This window comes from Ips typographus, linkage group LG3 (genome assembly GCF_016097725.1).
Source record: "Ips typographus isolate SLU linkage group LG3, UJ_Ityp_2.0, whole genome shotgun sequence".
NCBI classification, from domain to species: domain Eukaryota; kingdom Metazoa; phylum Arthropoda; class Insecta; order Coleoptera; family Curculionidae; genus Ips; species Ips typographus.
In genome coordinates this window covers 15,302,834-15,320,176 of record NC_138424.1, presented here as the reverse complement: position 1 = coordinate 15,320,176, position 17,343 = coordinate 15,302,834, and the positions used below count along the sequence as shown (strand labels likewise).

At 34.3% G+C, this 17,343-nt stretch overlaps 2 protein-coding genes across 3 annotated transcripts in view; one reads left to right on the top strand and one right to left on the bottom strand.

Annotated features, from left to right (window-relative positions):
* Positions 1-17,343, bottom strand: part of LOC145726872 (uncharacterized) — a 108,555-nt gene that overhangs the window by 5,577 nt on the left and 85,635 nt on the right. The gene's annotated exons all lie outside the window — the stretch shown is intronic.
* egg (SET domain bifurcated histone lysine methyltransferase eggless) overlaps positions 1-17,343 on the top strand; it is a 58,034-nt gene that overhangs the window by 9,850 nt on the left and 30,841 nt on the right. For both annotated transcript variants that reach the window (XM_081976157.1, XM_081976156.1), the window contains exons 6-13: positions 34-195; positions 254-424; positions 477-653; positions 707-863; positions 5,251-5,447; positions 12,324-12,505; positions 12,569-12,778; positions 12,834-13,061. In XM_081976157.1, coding sequence (XP_081832283.1) covers positions 34-195; positions 254-424; positions 477-653; positions 707-863; positions 5,251-5,447; positions 12,324-12,505; positions 12,569-12,778; positions 12,834-13,061 — 1,484 coding nt within the window. The remainder of the gene's footprint in view (positions 1-33; positions 196-253; positions 425-476; positions 654-706; positions 864-5,250; positions 5,448-12,323; positions 12,506-12,568; positions 12,779-12,833; positions 13,062-17,343) is intronic.

The window sequence follows — 17,343 nt, the reverse complement described above, 5'->3', positions numbered from 1 at the left end:
TGATTTTATTACTCAGTTGCGTTGGATTTGTAGAAGACTGCGAAGAATTGAATAGCAAAGTCAAGGAAATACGAAATGTATTAGATCAAATACAACTGGATTTGTATTCACATTTCAGACCAGAATTACGACAGTTAAAGGGAATTGTGATATTAGATGATTATTCCTTAAGTCAAACATTGCAAATTAGGCCTGGTAATTGATTTGTAGCATTTAGGAAATATTTAGGTCACATTTTTTTTTTGCTTAACAGAAAACATTGCCATGACTGAACCAGCATATCAAGTCAAGAAGGGTGGTAGAACCATTCAGAGACATTGTATTCAGGCAAATGAAAAAACTGATTTGCATTCATCAGAGGGAGTTTTGATGCCAAAAGATCTGCCTGTTACTTCAATTTTAGATAAACCTGTACCAAAAATAGGTTTGTGTTTTGCTTTATACCGCTTATTGCTAATGTAGCTGTACACTTTTAGATGAACTTTATTACATTGCGAAGGAGAAGAACCCTCAAGGGTGCTGGGTGAAAGCTCGATTACAGCAAATCATTCCAGGAAAGACCACTTATAAAGGAACACTTTATGAAACCACTCATTACAGGCTTATTGAATTAAAGCAACAGAAAGAACGAATTGTTGAAGGAAAATACATAGGTAATTGTGGTTGGGTTGTTTTTAATTCTATTAATGGTTTAAATATGTTCCAGCTTACTTTAATTCATGCAGATCGCGACTTCTTGTGGGAACCAGAGTGTTGTCGCAATTTCATGATATAAATGTGTCATCCGCTACTCCGACACCTAGATTTGTATCTTATTATGCTGGAGTGGTGGGTGAGCATCCTATAGAGAGCAATAAATACAGGTAAGTCACTCAAATGGTTCTAACATATTTTGAGAACGTTTAGATTGCAGGTGCTTATCATACATTTTAAATTATTAGGTTAATATACAGGGTGATTAAAACACAACCGACCTAGGGCAAGTACAGGGTTATCTGTTTTATTTTACACTCCCTTTTTCAATTTAGTCTTATAATATTTTTACAACTTTTGGTCACCCTATTGGTAATTCTCACATCAATGGGTGATGGGTGAATGTTTTTACTGTATGGATCACTGCCCTGTCATAGACTAAATGATAAGTAGGTATAGACAAACAGAGTGGCAATGGAAGTGACAATTAATTTAAGTAAGCAGCGTGAGATGGCACCACTAAACGCATTCGCGTAATTTTAAAGCCAGACGCAGCAATTCCGATCTTTTGACTGTTGGAAAACATCTCAGTTTTAATGCGGCGTTGTCTAGTTGACAAATCACATTTTTTGTTTTGTTTCTATGCCATAAATAACAGATTTTGATGAGATTTTAGTTATTTGTTATTAGTTTATTTTTAATATTTATCAAGGATTATTTTATTCATAATAAATTATGAATTAAATTTTTAATCTTAAAACAGTCACGTGCCCATTTGTACCTTAAAATGAGTCACGAAATTTATTTAGTTTAAAACTAAAAAACGGTCACGTAATCTTTAAAATTAAATTTAATTATTGAAAATAGTCACGTGACCCGTCAAATAGTATTTTGTCATTTACAGACACGCGATCTTCAAGGTTTCGGCTTTTCGCATTAATTAAATAAGAGTCACGTGACCTTTAGGATCCGTTTTGAAGTTAAAAAAAGTAACGTGGACTAAAAAAATTAAATTTGAGTATTGAAAATCGTCACGTGACCATTTGTAACATTAAAAAGAGTCACGTAATTTAAAAAATCTCAGTTCAAACTGAAAAACGGTCACGTGACCCTTTAAACAGTATTTTGCTATTTACAGTCACGTGACCTTCAGGATTTCGGTTTGACATAAAAAAAGAGTCACGTGACTTTCAAAAAAATGTTTGATTATTGAAAATCGTTATGCGACTTTATTAACTGTAAAAAGAGTCACGTAACCTTTAAAAATATATTTTATTTTTGAAAATCGTCACGTGACCATTTTTACATTATAAGGAGTCAGGTGACTCTTCAAATAATACTTTGACATCTAAAACAGTCACGTGTCCTTTAGGTTTTCGTTTTGACGACAAAATAATTGAAAATTGTCACGTGGCCATTTGCACAGTAAAGAGTGTGTGTCTTTCAAAATCTCAGTTAAACTGAAAAACGGTCACGTGACCCTTTAAACATTATTTCGCTAGTTACAGTCACGTGACCTTCAGGATTTCGGTTTGACATTAAAAAAGGGTCATGTGACTTGTTAAAAATATATGTTTTATTATTGAAAATCGTCACGTGACCATTTGCACATTATAAGGAGTCAGGTGACTCTTCAAATAATACTTTGACATCTAAAACAGTCACGCGCCCTTTAGGTTTTCGTTTTGACGACAAAATAATTGAAAATTGTCACGTGGCCATTTGCACTGTAAAGAGTACGTGTCTTTCAAAATCTCAGTTAAACTGAAAAACGGTCACGTGACCCTTTAAACATTATTTCGCTAGTTACAGTCACGTGACCTTCAGGATTTCGGTTTGAAATTAAAAAAGCGTCATGTGACTTGTTAAAAATATATGTTTTATTATTGAAAATCGTTATGCGGGCTTTACACCGGGCATTTGATTCAAATAAGTTTGAGGAACTTATTCATAAAGCGACTTCAAGGTCAAATTGAACGAGCGTAAAGCTAAATTACACGTCAAATTTGCCATCAAATAATTTTACGTCAAATTATTTGGAAATAGGACGTGTTCTATTTTCATCAATTATTTGACATCAAATCTCCTGATTTTCGTGTTGCCAACGTTTAAAAAAAGTGCGGTAATAGTATGTAAGCTACTTGTTTTATTTTGTAATGATGGTCTGACCCACCATCTCCTTTGAATCTTAGCTGGTTCTGATTCGATCATCAACACAGAAGGAGCAATCATCACAGCGAGTAGAGCCGCTCTTATTTGTTTGATTGTAGCAGCTCTTACTTGGGAGTGTATAATTTTTTTAACTCCAAACATTTTTACTAATTTTAAACATAAAGGTCACAGAAAAATTTCACTTAAAACTTAGAATACCAAGTATTATGCATACACTTTTAAATTAGGTTGTTTATATTAAGTTGACTATAGTTGGCAAAACTGTTGTAAATTGACAGCTTTTATATAAAAGTTTGATTAGGTGTAAAATGAAACAGTTAACCATCCAAGAAATTTGACACATTTATTTGATGTAGAATTTGATAAAATAAGTTTGTACAACTTCTTTGAACTCAAATTTTTGGTGTAAAGCCCGCATTATGCGACTTGATGAACTGTAAAAAGAGTCACGTCACACTTCAAATAATACTTTTAATTAAAAAGAGTCACGTGACCTTTAAAAATATATGTATTATTGAAAATTGTCACGTGACCATTTGCATATTATAAAGAGTCACGTGACTTTTCAAATAATATTCTGACATCTAAGACAGTCACGTGACCTTCAGGACCTGTTTTGACGTTAAAAAAGTCACGCGATTTGAAAAAAATAGTCTGAACATAAAAACTGTCACGTGACGTTAAAAATGACATTGCAATTTTTCAAATAGATATGTGATTTGTTTTGACGTTAAAAACAAAGTCCTGTGACCTTTAAAAAATAAATAGAATCTTTATTATCGATACCTCAAACCAGAAATTCTTATCTTGTTTAGTTTTCAAAAAACGGGTAATTAACGCAAATTTATTTGAAAAAATCAAGCTTTCTTACGCAGTTCAGATGGGATAGCAAAAGAAAGCGGATTATAGGAAATCCTGCAAAAGTTGGCAACTATGTCTGCAAATGACGAGCTGTATTAGCGCCATCTCTTAGAGTTTACCTACTGAACTGAAGCGACCGAAATACATTAGGAAGCCCTTGAAGCGTAAACGGCTTTCTTTTTGGGTGCCATTTTAATTACATTGCGCTGGTTGTCTGTACTTATCATTTAGTCTATCGCCCTGTATATACAGGGTTATTCACGTTATTCGACACGGACGATTGTGTTATCAGAGCCCAAACAAATTTTGGTCAATAAATCTCAAAGGAAGGTTGAATGTTTGAATGTTAATATTTGTTCTAAATTTTTACAAATGAACGAATATCTGAGAAACTGTAAAGTGTAGACGTACCAAACCTCAATGTAATTACCTTAAATTCAACGTAGATTCTGAAAATCAAATAAAATACTAGGTATTCCATTTGAAAAAATATAACTTTGATACTTTTTCTGCATTTGGGACAACCGGTACATCTTAAAAATATGTTTAAAAGATTCCTCCAATAGGACTATATCCATCCCAGAATCAAAACTTTGTTGAAAGTGAATACTTTAGTCACAATTTTCTGTGTCGAATAACGTGAATAACCTTGTATAGAGTGTCCCAAATTCGTTTTACATGTATTGGGATCTCGGTGAGTCGGTTAAATGGGGAAAGTTTTAGAGAATTTTGTGTGAAACTTATTCCCGGTTTCTAAATTGAACTATCTTTCTCCGTTTTTCGGAAAATAGGAAAAACGTCAGATGCTGCAATTTAAAGAATACCATACAGTTCATTAACAAAGCCAAAGAGAGTTTTGAAACTAACACATTATTAGGGCACTGATTTCCGAGATATGGATGATAACATACAAGATTTATGCATTTTTGGAACACTCTTAAAAAATCTATTTCAGTGATTTTCTTGATAATGGTATTATTTAGTTTCTAAATGGCAGAAAAACATTTTTAAATTTTTGTTATAGTTGTAATATGGCGGCGACGTTTTCCAAGACCAACTATAACGAAAGTTAAAAAAAAAAATTCTGTCCTTTAAAAAGCAAGTAAATATCCTCATCAAGTACATCATTGAAAAGGATTTTTTAGGCGCTTTCCAAAAATGCTAAACTTCAAGATGGCAGCCATAAGAATTTACAAAGTGGTCATCCATATCTGGGAAACCAATAACGATAGTTTTTATCTAATTATGTCATCGTGGTCTACGTAAAAAAGTATCATAATAAAGTCTTATTTTCAAAACTCTGGGTTTGTTAAGAAGCTGTAAGCAATTATTGTTTAAAATGCAGCATCCAACGTTTTCCCAATTTTTCGGACAATTTAATTTGGAAACCGGGAATAAGTTTCACATAAAATTCTCTAAAACTTTCCTAATCTAACCGACTCTCTTACAATTAACGAGATTCCAATACATGTAGAGCCAATTTGAGACACACTGTATTTAATTAGGTTGTTTTTAATTTTGCAGATATTTGATATTCTTTGATATTGGCTACGCTCAATATGTTGAACATGGCGGCGTTAATTTAATATTTGAATCAAAGAAAGAAGTGTGGGAAGACATGCCAGAAGATACCAGACCTTTTATAAGAAAGTATTTGGAGAGTCAGGATAGACCCATGGTTAAGTTGATTCCTAATCAGACGGTTCGGGTTGAATACACTGGTAAGTTTATATGAGACGGTAAACTTGTAAAAATAATAAAACAAGACCTCAATTTTATCAGGGAATATACCACATCTCACATATTAAAAAAATAGTTTTTGGCATTTCAAATAGAAAATATGAGTCAAATAATATAAAATTTAAACTAAAAATAGAACTTGCTCACGTTTTTACGAAACTTTATGTTTCCTTCTGGTATAAATTATTCTGTTTCTTTAATTAACAAACGCATTTCTGACCATGTTGGTCAAGTTCTTATCATTGCAATGATGATTTTCGAGGGATCTACAAAAAGCAGACTACTCCTTCCATTCATCATCAAAGTCACTTGAGGCCTGGTGGTCAATGTGACCTCCTTACAGATTTTAGCATCCGTTTTCTTGTTCATAATACAATCTTCAAAATAATCCTAAGATACTTCCAGAAACTGAAATAGCAGTTTTCCTAACAAGTGTGCAAAGTAAGTCTTTTACGAACTATGGCTGGATGGGCACCAGACAAGTGCAGACAAGAGTTAGGAACAATATTTTTTCTACGAAGAACGCCAGACTTAATTTATTTTGCAACATAAATATAAATTTCGCTGTGGCACACGCTTGTCACATAACACTTACTATACAGGGTGTCCCATAAGTAATAGTTCGATTTAGCACAACTTACGTCAGACGAAATGTCCACGGAAATACAACTACAGTGGGTCAAAGTTATTTTTTTTTTAAATTGTAATTTTTTGGTAAAACTTAATATTCGGGGATTTTTGAAGATAACAAACTTGACTATCAACCAGTTTTAAGCCAAAGTTTAAAAATCGACCTAACTTTTTTCTGGTATAGCCAAGTGGCAACTCGAGCCCGAATATCTGTTTCCCAGTATCTTCTAGCCAAAAAAGGTATACCTAGTTAGTATCCCTAAAATCACCGGTTTTCGAGATATTTTCGGGGGTAATATCCCTAGTGCATTTAATTTTTCCGGAAAAATTCGGAAAAACGAGTGCTATTTATTAAAACAAATTACTTAGAAACGAGTATTCCAATTTTTCCACAGGAAAAATTAGATGCACGAAGGATATTTGGTAAGATTATTTCCTGAGTTAAATAAACATTTTATTTTAATTCAAACAATAAGAACAATAACTTTCAAGCTAGAAAGGGTAACACTATTCTTTATGTTGTTGTGAGGAGTGTGCAATTTTTTCGATTTTTTTTTCCGGAAAAACTGCTGACAGCTAAGTTGACAGTTGTTGACAAGTGATTTTTCCACTTAGAATTTACATTTGTTATACTAATTCTTGATAGCGATTGGTCAAAATTGATAGGAAGGAAATAATCAATTAAAATATTGGGCTCAATACATTTATAAGAAAATTTTGGTTGAAATAATTGCCTATTAGTGTTCCAAAATGTCTCAGTAGCATTTTGAGTTTGATTCAATAATTTGCCTGGGTTATCTATCATTTCTTCATACGCAAAATGCGTTAGGTATACCCAAACACAAAAATCTAGAGGATTAAAATTTGGAACTTCGTGAAGTTCATGGTATTTGGCTTCCCCGACCAAATCAACGATTTGGAAAACTTTTGTTTATGTAATTTCTCACTTGTGTTCTCACAATGGTAAATGAGCTAACGCTCCATGCTCCAAGAAGATGATAAATTGCAATCATGTATGGCACTGAATACTTTAATTGCGAATATCTCCAAAACCGTTGATCCCACGGATACCAACTAAGTATACCTTTTTTGTTATGAAAATATTGGATTGGAACAGATAGTCGGATTTCACTTGTCATTTTGCTTTACCAGAAAGAAGTTAGAGCGATTTCAAAGCAAATCATTTGTTGTGGATGGCGCCCTCTATATGTTAGTTTAAAATTGAGTAGATAATCAAATTTGGCATTCTCATACAGAAACCTTCGAATACCTAGTTTTAGCAAGAAACTCCAAGTGGAGCGCGAGATATTTGAAAAAGTGCATTTAAAAAAAATAACTTTGACCTCCTGTATTACTGGTTCCGTTAACTTTTCATCGAATATCGATTCGATAAATTGTCTTATTTGTCCAATTTGGGTTTCTGAACAAACCTTTCGCTTTCATAAGTTATGGAAAAGATACCTCAGTTAAAACGACCGATATCTAATCCTGATAAACAGATATGACAGACGGTCACGGACCTTCACTTTTAGTCCTAGTAATTTGTAGTTTTTTGTGTTGTTAACACAACTTAAAGTATGTGATCTCAAACCTTATAGAAATATTTATTTTGGTTGACTGCTTGCTACTAAATGTATGCTTTTTCAAAATGTAGAAGCTTTGGGACACTCTGGAACTACATACTTCTTAACTCATATTTCTTATCACTCAACTGTTATACTAATTAACTTAAAGGAAAGACTCCAGAAATTATCCGAAAGACGCACAAATTTAACAATAAAACCATTTTAAAACGGTATTAAGAAACACTTATTAAGATTGCCAATTGGAAAAAAGTTTAAAAAAAGTTGAAGTTTAAAGTTTTAAATTTAACTTGACACTGACTTTCAAATTAATGACAGCTTTAATTGTTAGAGTAATACTTGGTTACACTTTTTAAAGCGCCAAAACCTTGCAGTGTGTATGGTCCTAACTAACCGGTTTGTTATGAGATTTTCTTTAGGAGATTCACATAATATTATAAGTGATATGTGACACTTATCACATGCGCAGTTTTTTGTATCATATTTAACCTTAACGTCACTGTAACAAGTTTTACGAATGGTGTTTCGATTCATAAGCCAATTTAAGGCTAATAACAGAACTACTCAAATGTAGTAAAAATATGGTTAGTGGTTCAGATTCAACGGATGACGTCATTATACCAGGTGTCCAAGAGCACCCTGGACATAGGAGATTAACATGGGAAAACGGTTTTGATATTTCTGAATCAACGGTTTTGATGGTACCTGGTATACAGGGTGTCCCACGACGAAAGACATCGATTTATATTGGAAAAAGTATAAATTTGGCAGGATACTAATGTGGGCATGCCCAATCTAACTAAAATATTTTCAAGATGGTTGCACTTTTGTTTATACCGGAAGTTGATCATAACTTTCTTATTTTAAATAGAACACCCTATATATTATTACATATTTGGATTCCTCACAAAATTCTGACCAACTTTTGTGTACAATGCCCTATGCCTACCTCTAGCCGTTTTCAAAATATTTGATGTTTTTCCAAAAAAGTGACAGTTGCAACGCTCAACATATTTTTGTACTCTGTCAAACCGTATTTCATTTTGCAATGAAACTTTGGGTTATTGTAAATAAAGGATCGTTTTATTAAACTGAGGGTGCGTAATGACTCATTTGTATACAGGGTCGTCAAAAAAAAATCATAAACTTGCCACTAAAAAAAATGAAAAATGTCAAGTTTTTTAAATAGAAACCCACATTTTTTATGACGGAATCATTTTGAGCATTAAAAATTACTATACGTTCCAATTTACTTGCCTATACCTAAATCCAACCCATTTCATTTTATTTGAGAATACAATTTTTTTTATTATGCTGCACGGTTGGGATTATCTGGTATTCTAGTTGGTCATGCTTTTGACACACGGTGATATTGGAGACCTGCAGAGCATGTTAATAACACTAGTTTTGAGTGTTTTGACAACTGCAAATACGCCGTCGCGGTTACGTTATTCAAACCAAGATTACTTAAATCTGTTTATTATTTACGGAGAATGTGATAAAGTTGTGAGTAGAACATGTGAGGTATTTACCGCTCGTTATCCAGAAAAACCAAAGCCATCACCAAAAGGTGTCAAGCAAATAATTGAAAATTTTAAGAATACGGGATCTGTGAAGAGAAAAGCTATTAAAACAAAACCAATCCTTAATAATACAAATGTAGAAATTGCAATTTTAGGCTATTTTGTTGCAAATCCGATTTCGTCTATAAGACAAGTTTTCATAGAATCAGGCATATCCAAAAGCTCAATTCAAAGGATTCTGAAGAAACATAAACTTCACCCTTTTTCATTTAAATTAGTGCAACACTTAAAAGAGGTTGACTTTCCGAAGAGAGTGGTTTTTAGTGACTTTTTGCTGACTAGTCACTATGGAGAAGAATGGGCCTATCCCACATATTATAAATTTTTGTTTTAATGACTGGAATCGAAAGAATAGGATCAAAAAACTAATTTTTCATATTCTTGAAGAAAAAATTATGGTCGTAAATGTTCCTACATTAGTTTGAATTTGTCCATTAAATTTAAAAGATCTGTTTTGGCGCGCATGTGACGTACGTAATTCTGGGCGATTTTATTGGCTGTTGCACGCCAACTGTTTCACTTCTTGTCGCTGATTGGTTGATAGTGTAGTACGTCACCGGCGGCGGGCGTTTAAAACATGAGATTAATGTAGTTTTTATCATCATTTTTTTTCTATTTAGACTTAATATTTTTGAAAACAAAAAAATACGGGTATAATATTTTCAATCCGTCTTTGTAGTTATGAAATAAAAAAAAAATTGTGGGACAGGCCCATTGTTTTTGATTAATATTATTTAGAGCGACGAGGCCAAATTCACTAAAAATGGAATATTCAATAGACATAATTCACACTACTGGTGTGACATAAATCCACACATAGTTAGAGAGAGAAATTTTCAAGAAATCCGGAGTTTTAATAATAAAAAATGTTTATTCTCAAATAAAACGAAATGGGTTGGATTTAGGTATAGGCAAGTAAATTGAAACGTATAGTAATTTTTAACGCTCAAAATGATTCCGTTATAAAAAATGTGGGTTTCTATTTAAAAAACTTGAAATTTTTCATTTTTTTTAGTGGCAGGTTTATGATTATTTTTTGACGACCCTGTATACAAATGGGTCGCACCCTCAGTTTAATAAAACGATCCTTTATTTACAATAACCTAAAGTTTCATTACAAAATAAAATACGGCTTTGACAGAGTACAAAAATATGTTGAGCGTTGCAACTGCCACTTTTTGGGAAAAACATCAAATATTTCGAAAACGGCTAGAGATAGGCATAGGGCATTGTATACAAAAGTTGGTCAGAATTTTGTGAGGAATCCAAATATGTAATAATATATAGGGTGTTGGTGGTTTAGATTGGGCATGCCCACATCAGTATCCTGCCAAATTTTCAAAACTCTCATATTTATACTTTTTCCAATATCAATCGATGTCTTTCGTCGTGGGACACCCTGTATATCTGCGAGTTTTCTGTCGACAGCTGATTAATGACGTAATAATAAGTCGAAGGCAAACTTGTCAATAACCCAAATTGCAATAATGTGATAATCGTTATTGGTTAAAACTATTTGTAAAAAGTTATTCGTATTAAATTGACTATAAATACAAAACTAGATGGCGCGGGTGCGCAAAATTTAACTTGGTTGGTGCGCGTGCGTAATAGTATATTACATACTCAGGTGGAAAGTGTTGCTCATCGAACTTTTAATAAATCATTCAGTTGAAATATTGATTGCTAATAGTCTTTAACAATAAGGTAGTATATTATGACTTCAACCATAATAAACGACTGGTAATTTGTTTACAATCTTGACAACGTCATTATTGTGCTATTCTGTCTTTAATATTTTGATCTAAAACGTTTCTTAAAGTGCTTTTAACATGGAGATTTCTGAAGACGAAAATGTTACTCATCATCACCTGAGTTGCGAGCTGTTGGAGAGGTGGCGGCACAGTCTCTTAACTATAAAAAGTAAGCCGGGACATGACAAAACACATATAGACATTCACCCGGGTGGAAAGTAAAAGCAGGTCATTTTCATCTTTCCACCTGGTTTACACATAAGAAATAACGTTATTACATACCTGGTTGAAAATAATAGTACATTACATACTCAAGTGGAAAGTGTTTGATTTCTGTCGAGAAAATAGTAGATTAGTAGAACTTTATCTCGAGACAGAAATTAAACTTTCTACCGTGGTTTGTATACTATTTTATTTTCAACCATTTATCAAAATCTCATCGAACTTTTAATAAATCATTCAGTTGAAATATTGATTGCTAATAGTCTCTAACAATAAGGTAGTATATTATGACTTCAACCATAATAAACGACTGGTAATTTGTTTACAATCTTGACAACGTCATTATTGTGCTATTCTGTCTTTAATATTTTGATCTAAAACTTTTCTTAAAGTGCTTTTAACATGGAGATTTCTGAAGACGAAAATGTTACTCATCATCACCTGATCTGCGAGCTGTTGCAGAGGCGGCGGCACAGTCTCTTAACTATAAAAAGTAAGCCCAGATATGACAAAACGCATATTGACATTCACCCGGGTGGAAAGTGACATATACCCGGGTGGAAAGTGAGTACTTTCTACCCGGGCGGAAAGTAAAAGCAGGTAATTTTCATCTTTCCACCTGGTTTACAAATAATAAATAACGTTATTACATACCTGGTTGAAAATAAAACCTTTTTTCTGGAATGGTAATGAAATTTAATATTTTTTATGAAAAGAAAAATTCCAAATTATATGAGTTTCGAAAGTCAGGACTTGGTCGTAGATAAAGTATAGTACGTCACACGTGCTCTAAGACATTTTACACACTCACAAAATTACACACTTGCCGCTAAGCGGCTTTGTGCGTATCTTTTTGCATATCGTGCGTAAAATGCTTCTTACATCACTAGTTACGTAATATACTATTTTGTCAAAGATTTGCTTGCAACTTGTAGTAACTTTGATCAGATAACATGTCGATAACAGCGGCATTCACTATGAATACTTTTTCTACAGCAAACTTCTAGGAATAACAGGCCCAAAACAATTTTACTCTTTTGCAGCATAAAATATTTTTGTGTCATTGATCAAGAACAACATTGTTTTAGGAAAATGGTGGTTGTGTACTGTAAAAGCTATCGATTGCTCATTAGTTCGAGTGCATTTCGATCAAATAAACAGATGGGAATGGATCTACAGGGGATCTACAAGATTAAGTCCCATGTGGAGGGAAGAGATGGCAGCTACTACACGACAAACTGGTGTGAGAACGCCTAGAAAGTTGCCTGCTGTGAGTTAAAAAACCACAAAACATATTTTCGTGCGACAAAAAACAATTATTTTGTCACGTTAGAATGAGTCTGCAACGGTCGTTCAGTATACAAGAAATGACGATTATCAACAACCCCAGGCTGAAAGTAAACTTCCTGCTGCCACCAGAGCCGTCGCGAGAAAAAGCACCACCAAACCAAACTCGCTTAATCTTCAGCCTCCGCCCATTCCATTCTTACCATCAGTCAAAAATGCAGAACCCAATATCACCGGACCCACTAGTAAAATTATGGTTGGATGTTTGATCTCCTCCATCAACGCTGTTTTCACTCATTTTTGCTTTGTAGTACTTTACTCCTCGCGATCAACAAGTTATCAGACGCGAATATAGGCAGCATGATTGTGATCCATCCTGTAAAGCGTATTTGACTCATAATTTTACAAAACTGAGGGGTCACAATCCGTTATCGAAACCATTATTGTGTGGATGGGCTCGAATGACCTTTAAAGATCGAGGACGTAAGGAAATTGTTTATAAAGCACCTTGCGGTCGTATGATTAGAAATATTAGTGAGGTGAGTATTTTCATATTTTATACAGTATTTTTAAATGTTCAGGGTTGTACAAACATTAGCAAAAAACCAAGAATGGCAATGGAATCACATAGAAAAAGTGTCTTGAGAATGTTTTTGTTTTTGTCTTTGATATTTTAATAAATAAAAACGTGAGGAGTTTTTGAAATTGACGAAATTTGAATAACGCCCTCTAGCGCCGCGAATTGACATGAATCCATTAATTTTTTCTGAAAAATCGACCTCTATAGACATGTATGTCAAAACACTCTAAATCTCCAGATAAGTAATTTAAAATAGTCACTATTTTCTCCATCCTCAAGAAAGAAAAAGGAAATAATAAATTAAATTTAGTTTTTCATGTTTTTTAATTGTGATGTAAACGTTGTCTATCGTGTGCATTTTCCATGTAAATGACCTCTTTCTCCATGACAACAACTTCCATAAGAGAATGGGTAGGTAATTGTTGTTTCAAAGTGCTTAATTTGTATTATTGTTTTTTATTAGGTATTTGTTATGTTCTCTAAAAAAGTGATCTCTCCTTCGAATCGGGCACTTTTTGTCAAATAACCATAAAATTCATTCAAGCTGTTTCTAGGGCAACCACCTTCATGTATGATTTTACATGGCAATTTTACTTGCTCTTATTACTATTGATTATTTCCCTCATTTTACGAGCAGCCAATAAAATTTAATAAACCTTTCTAATTCGACCAATGAGAGCCGTTATATACTGAATAAATCCCTAGTTGCTAAAATTTTACACTGAATAAACACCTCCTACCTTTTTCGAATACGTTTTTTTGAAGAACATTTGATATTAAACGAAACGGGATTTGGACACATATAAAATTTAAGCTATTTTCATCAATATTAACAATTAATAAATCACTATAACGTAGTTTCCATTAAAAAATTACATAAATTAAAATATTATGACGTCTGATTGTCAATCTGAAATGTAAACAAAAATATACATGGCTGAACGAAAATCTGTCGTCTGCTGGGGTGAGTTCAATATTATCATTAATTTCATCACGTTTAGTTTAGTATTTGTGTTCTAACTAAGGTGTTTTCTTGTTAATAAACTGAAATGTGAGTTTTCAGGAAATAATCTTGACATATACCCCTCGGCGTTCACGTTTTATCACGTAAAATGTGCATTGGTAGGTTTTTTACAAAATTTCTCTTTTAGGCAAATGGTTTCGACTAAATAATTCTTCTCTAAAACTAGACTGCAAATTTCACTTGATTACAGCGACAATTGCATTCCTAAGTGAAAAATTGCATCTTTCTGGTGACCCTATTGTTCAAATCATAGCTAATTTATATCAAATTGGCGGAACATTTAATCAAATATCACGATTAAAACTAAAAAAGGTTATACAGGGTGATTCACGCTGATGGTATATTAGAAGTATCTAGAGAACCGCTTAATATTTTTTGTTGAAATTTAGAGTGTAGGCTAGGTTGGGTCCAAATTCTTTTTCTAAAACATTTTTGACTTTGCGGTGTTGCCAGATCAGTCGGATTAAACCACAACATTTGATTTTCAAATGGAACACCTTGTTTCTAATCTCATTTTTGAATTCCTCACAAGAAAGCTAGTAATTATTCTTAATACTTCCCTATACGTAATTTGCACCGTTTCTTAATTCTTAGATATTTCATAAAATTAGCGAATTCGTCAGCAAAACGGTAGTCTAAACAATAACTAAATTTTCATGTTCTGAAAGGTTTACCGATGTGACCTTTTGTCCTCAGTTAGACAATACTACATGGTTGCAAACCTCAGAGACATAAAATGAAAAAAAATTAAAAAGATCTACTTTACCTTTTAGTCGGACAGATAGAAAAACTGCCAAAAGTTCGTTATTTTAAATGAATCCATGGGGGTTTTATGTTTTGTATTAAAATAACATTAATGTATACTTTTCCCTCAACCGTTTCTGACTTATTAAGAGTTTTTCCTTAAAGTGAGCATAAAATCGTAATCCATACTTATCTCGATACGAAAACCTACTTGTGCTTAATGATTAGTTTGCGTTTCTGTAACTACAACATACTATGACATGTATCTGTCAAACTTAACACTGTTTCAAACGTTTTTTCTTAAATTGTGTAATTCTTGTCAGTACAAATGGCAAGAAATAATAATAATTATCCCAGTGCCGCTATTACGAATTTACTTATAATGTATGGAGAATGTGCCGAATTATTAGCCGAACGTGAAGAAAATTCAAGGAAACTTATCCAAACATAACGCCGATTGATACAAGGAATTTTAAAAGAATTCAAGAAAACGTGATTAATTTCAGATTTAGTAGAGTTCCACGAAATTTAAAAAAACCAGTAACCTCTAATGAAGAAAATGAAGTGTGTTCTGGCCTATTTCGAGGCAACACGTTCTTCGATAAGGTGTGCAGAACAAGATTTGGGTTTTTTGAAAGGTAGCCCAAAAGAAATCGAGCTGTCGCCGGAAACATCGACCAGTCGTCGTGCCACTCAATTAGCCATCAGTCGGACGTCCCTAAGGCGAATTTTGGTCAAAGACCTGCGCATGTTCCCGTACAAAGTCCAGTCCGTGCATGAGCTACTACCTGCCGACCGCCAAACGCGCGTAACCTACACCCAAGCCATCCTAAATCTCGAGGAACAAGTGGACGATTGTTCGACCAAAATCATAATGAGTGATGAGGCTCATTTCCACCTCAGCGGGTATGTGAACAAGCAAAACTATCGCTTCTGGGGCATGCACGAGGAGCCATACACCCGCTCAAAGTGACTGCATGGTGCGCTGTTCACGCTGGAGGAGTCATCGGGCCATTTTTTTTCGAGAACAACGCTGGCCAAACGGCAACAGTGGACGGTTCGCGCTATAGGGCCATGTTGACCGAGTTTTTTCTGCCGCAATTGGACGAATTAGGACTGTGGGACTTGTGGTTCCAACAGGACAGAGCAACGGCACACAATGCGCGAGCCGTACTACCGCAACTAAGAAGTGAACTGGAAGAAGTACGTGGAAGAAGAACAAGTGTTCGGACCATTAGCAGAAGGCTTAAGGAAGTTGGTTTGAAGGCCTATAGAACCAAGAAAGCTCCATTACTCCAGCGACGTCATCGTGTGGCCAGACTAGGCTTTGCTAGGGAGCACGAAAATTGGGAAAATGATCAGTGGGCCAATGTTTTGTTCACATATGAGAGTCGATTTTGTGTTAATTCCATCGACGACAGGGAAAGGTTATATCGCCGCCGAGGAGAACAATATGCACAATTTAAATTTACTCCCACTGTCTCCTATGGTGGAGGCTCAGTGATGGTCTGGGGTGGCTTAGGGGCACGAGCAGAGTGTGGTGTAGTTGTTAATGGAGCTTTAAATGCAGATGGATACATTCGCGATGTTCTGCAAGACCTGTCGTACCATTCGCCCCCCATTTCGGAGAAAACTTTTTGCTAATGCACGACAATGCCCGGCCTCACAAGGCTCTTTGTGTCTCCGACTTTTTGAATGTCGTCGGAATAAGAACAATCTCTAGACAGAACATGTCTGGGACAGGTTAGGTAGACGATTAAGGTCCATAACTCCTGCAGTTCAAAATCCCGAACAAGTAGCAGCTGCTCTGGTTGAGATTTGGGACAATCTGCCTCAAGACATGATCGATACTGTCATCAGAAGTATGAGGAGACGGATGTGGAGGGCACACGCGTTACTAAAACAATTTAGAAAATGTTTTGCTCTACAGGTTCTTATATTCTTGGTGTTTTCAATCTTTACCTTCATACATATTGTTCGTTAATTTATTGTTGTTGTGAGTTTTTTGACCAGTTGACCTTTAAACACTCTCCGGTTTACTATAAAGCACAAATTGGACCAGTCCTAAGCCTGGATAAAGTGTGAAAAAGCATTCAAAAATTACATTTAACCAAATGCAAAAAAGGGACTTTTTAATTACCCCCGTATACTTTTAAGCATTCTTTACACAATAAGCTGATAGGTAAAAGTGTGACGTGACCCATATTCAGCTTAAAGTAAAAAGTTCCCAGAGAAACGACATGAATTTCATATCCAATTCGAATGTCGACGTTGGTGAAACTAAGATAAATATTCTTCGAATCCCTGTATTTTTTCTAATAATTGAGATCACAGCGAATAAAAAAAGAAAATGTTCAGAAATGAACGGGTCACAATTTGATGTTATAAAGTGATGTCAATTGTCAGTTGTTCAATCCACAGGTTGTGTCAAAAAACACCGAAAATTCCTTACTTCCTTTACGTCCCTGTATAT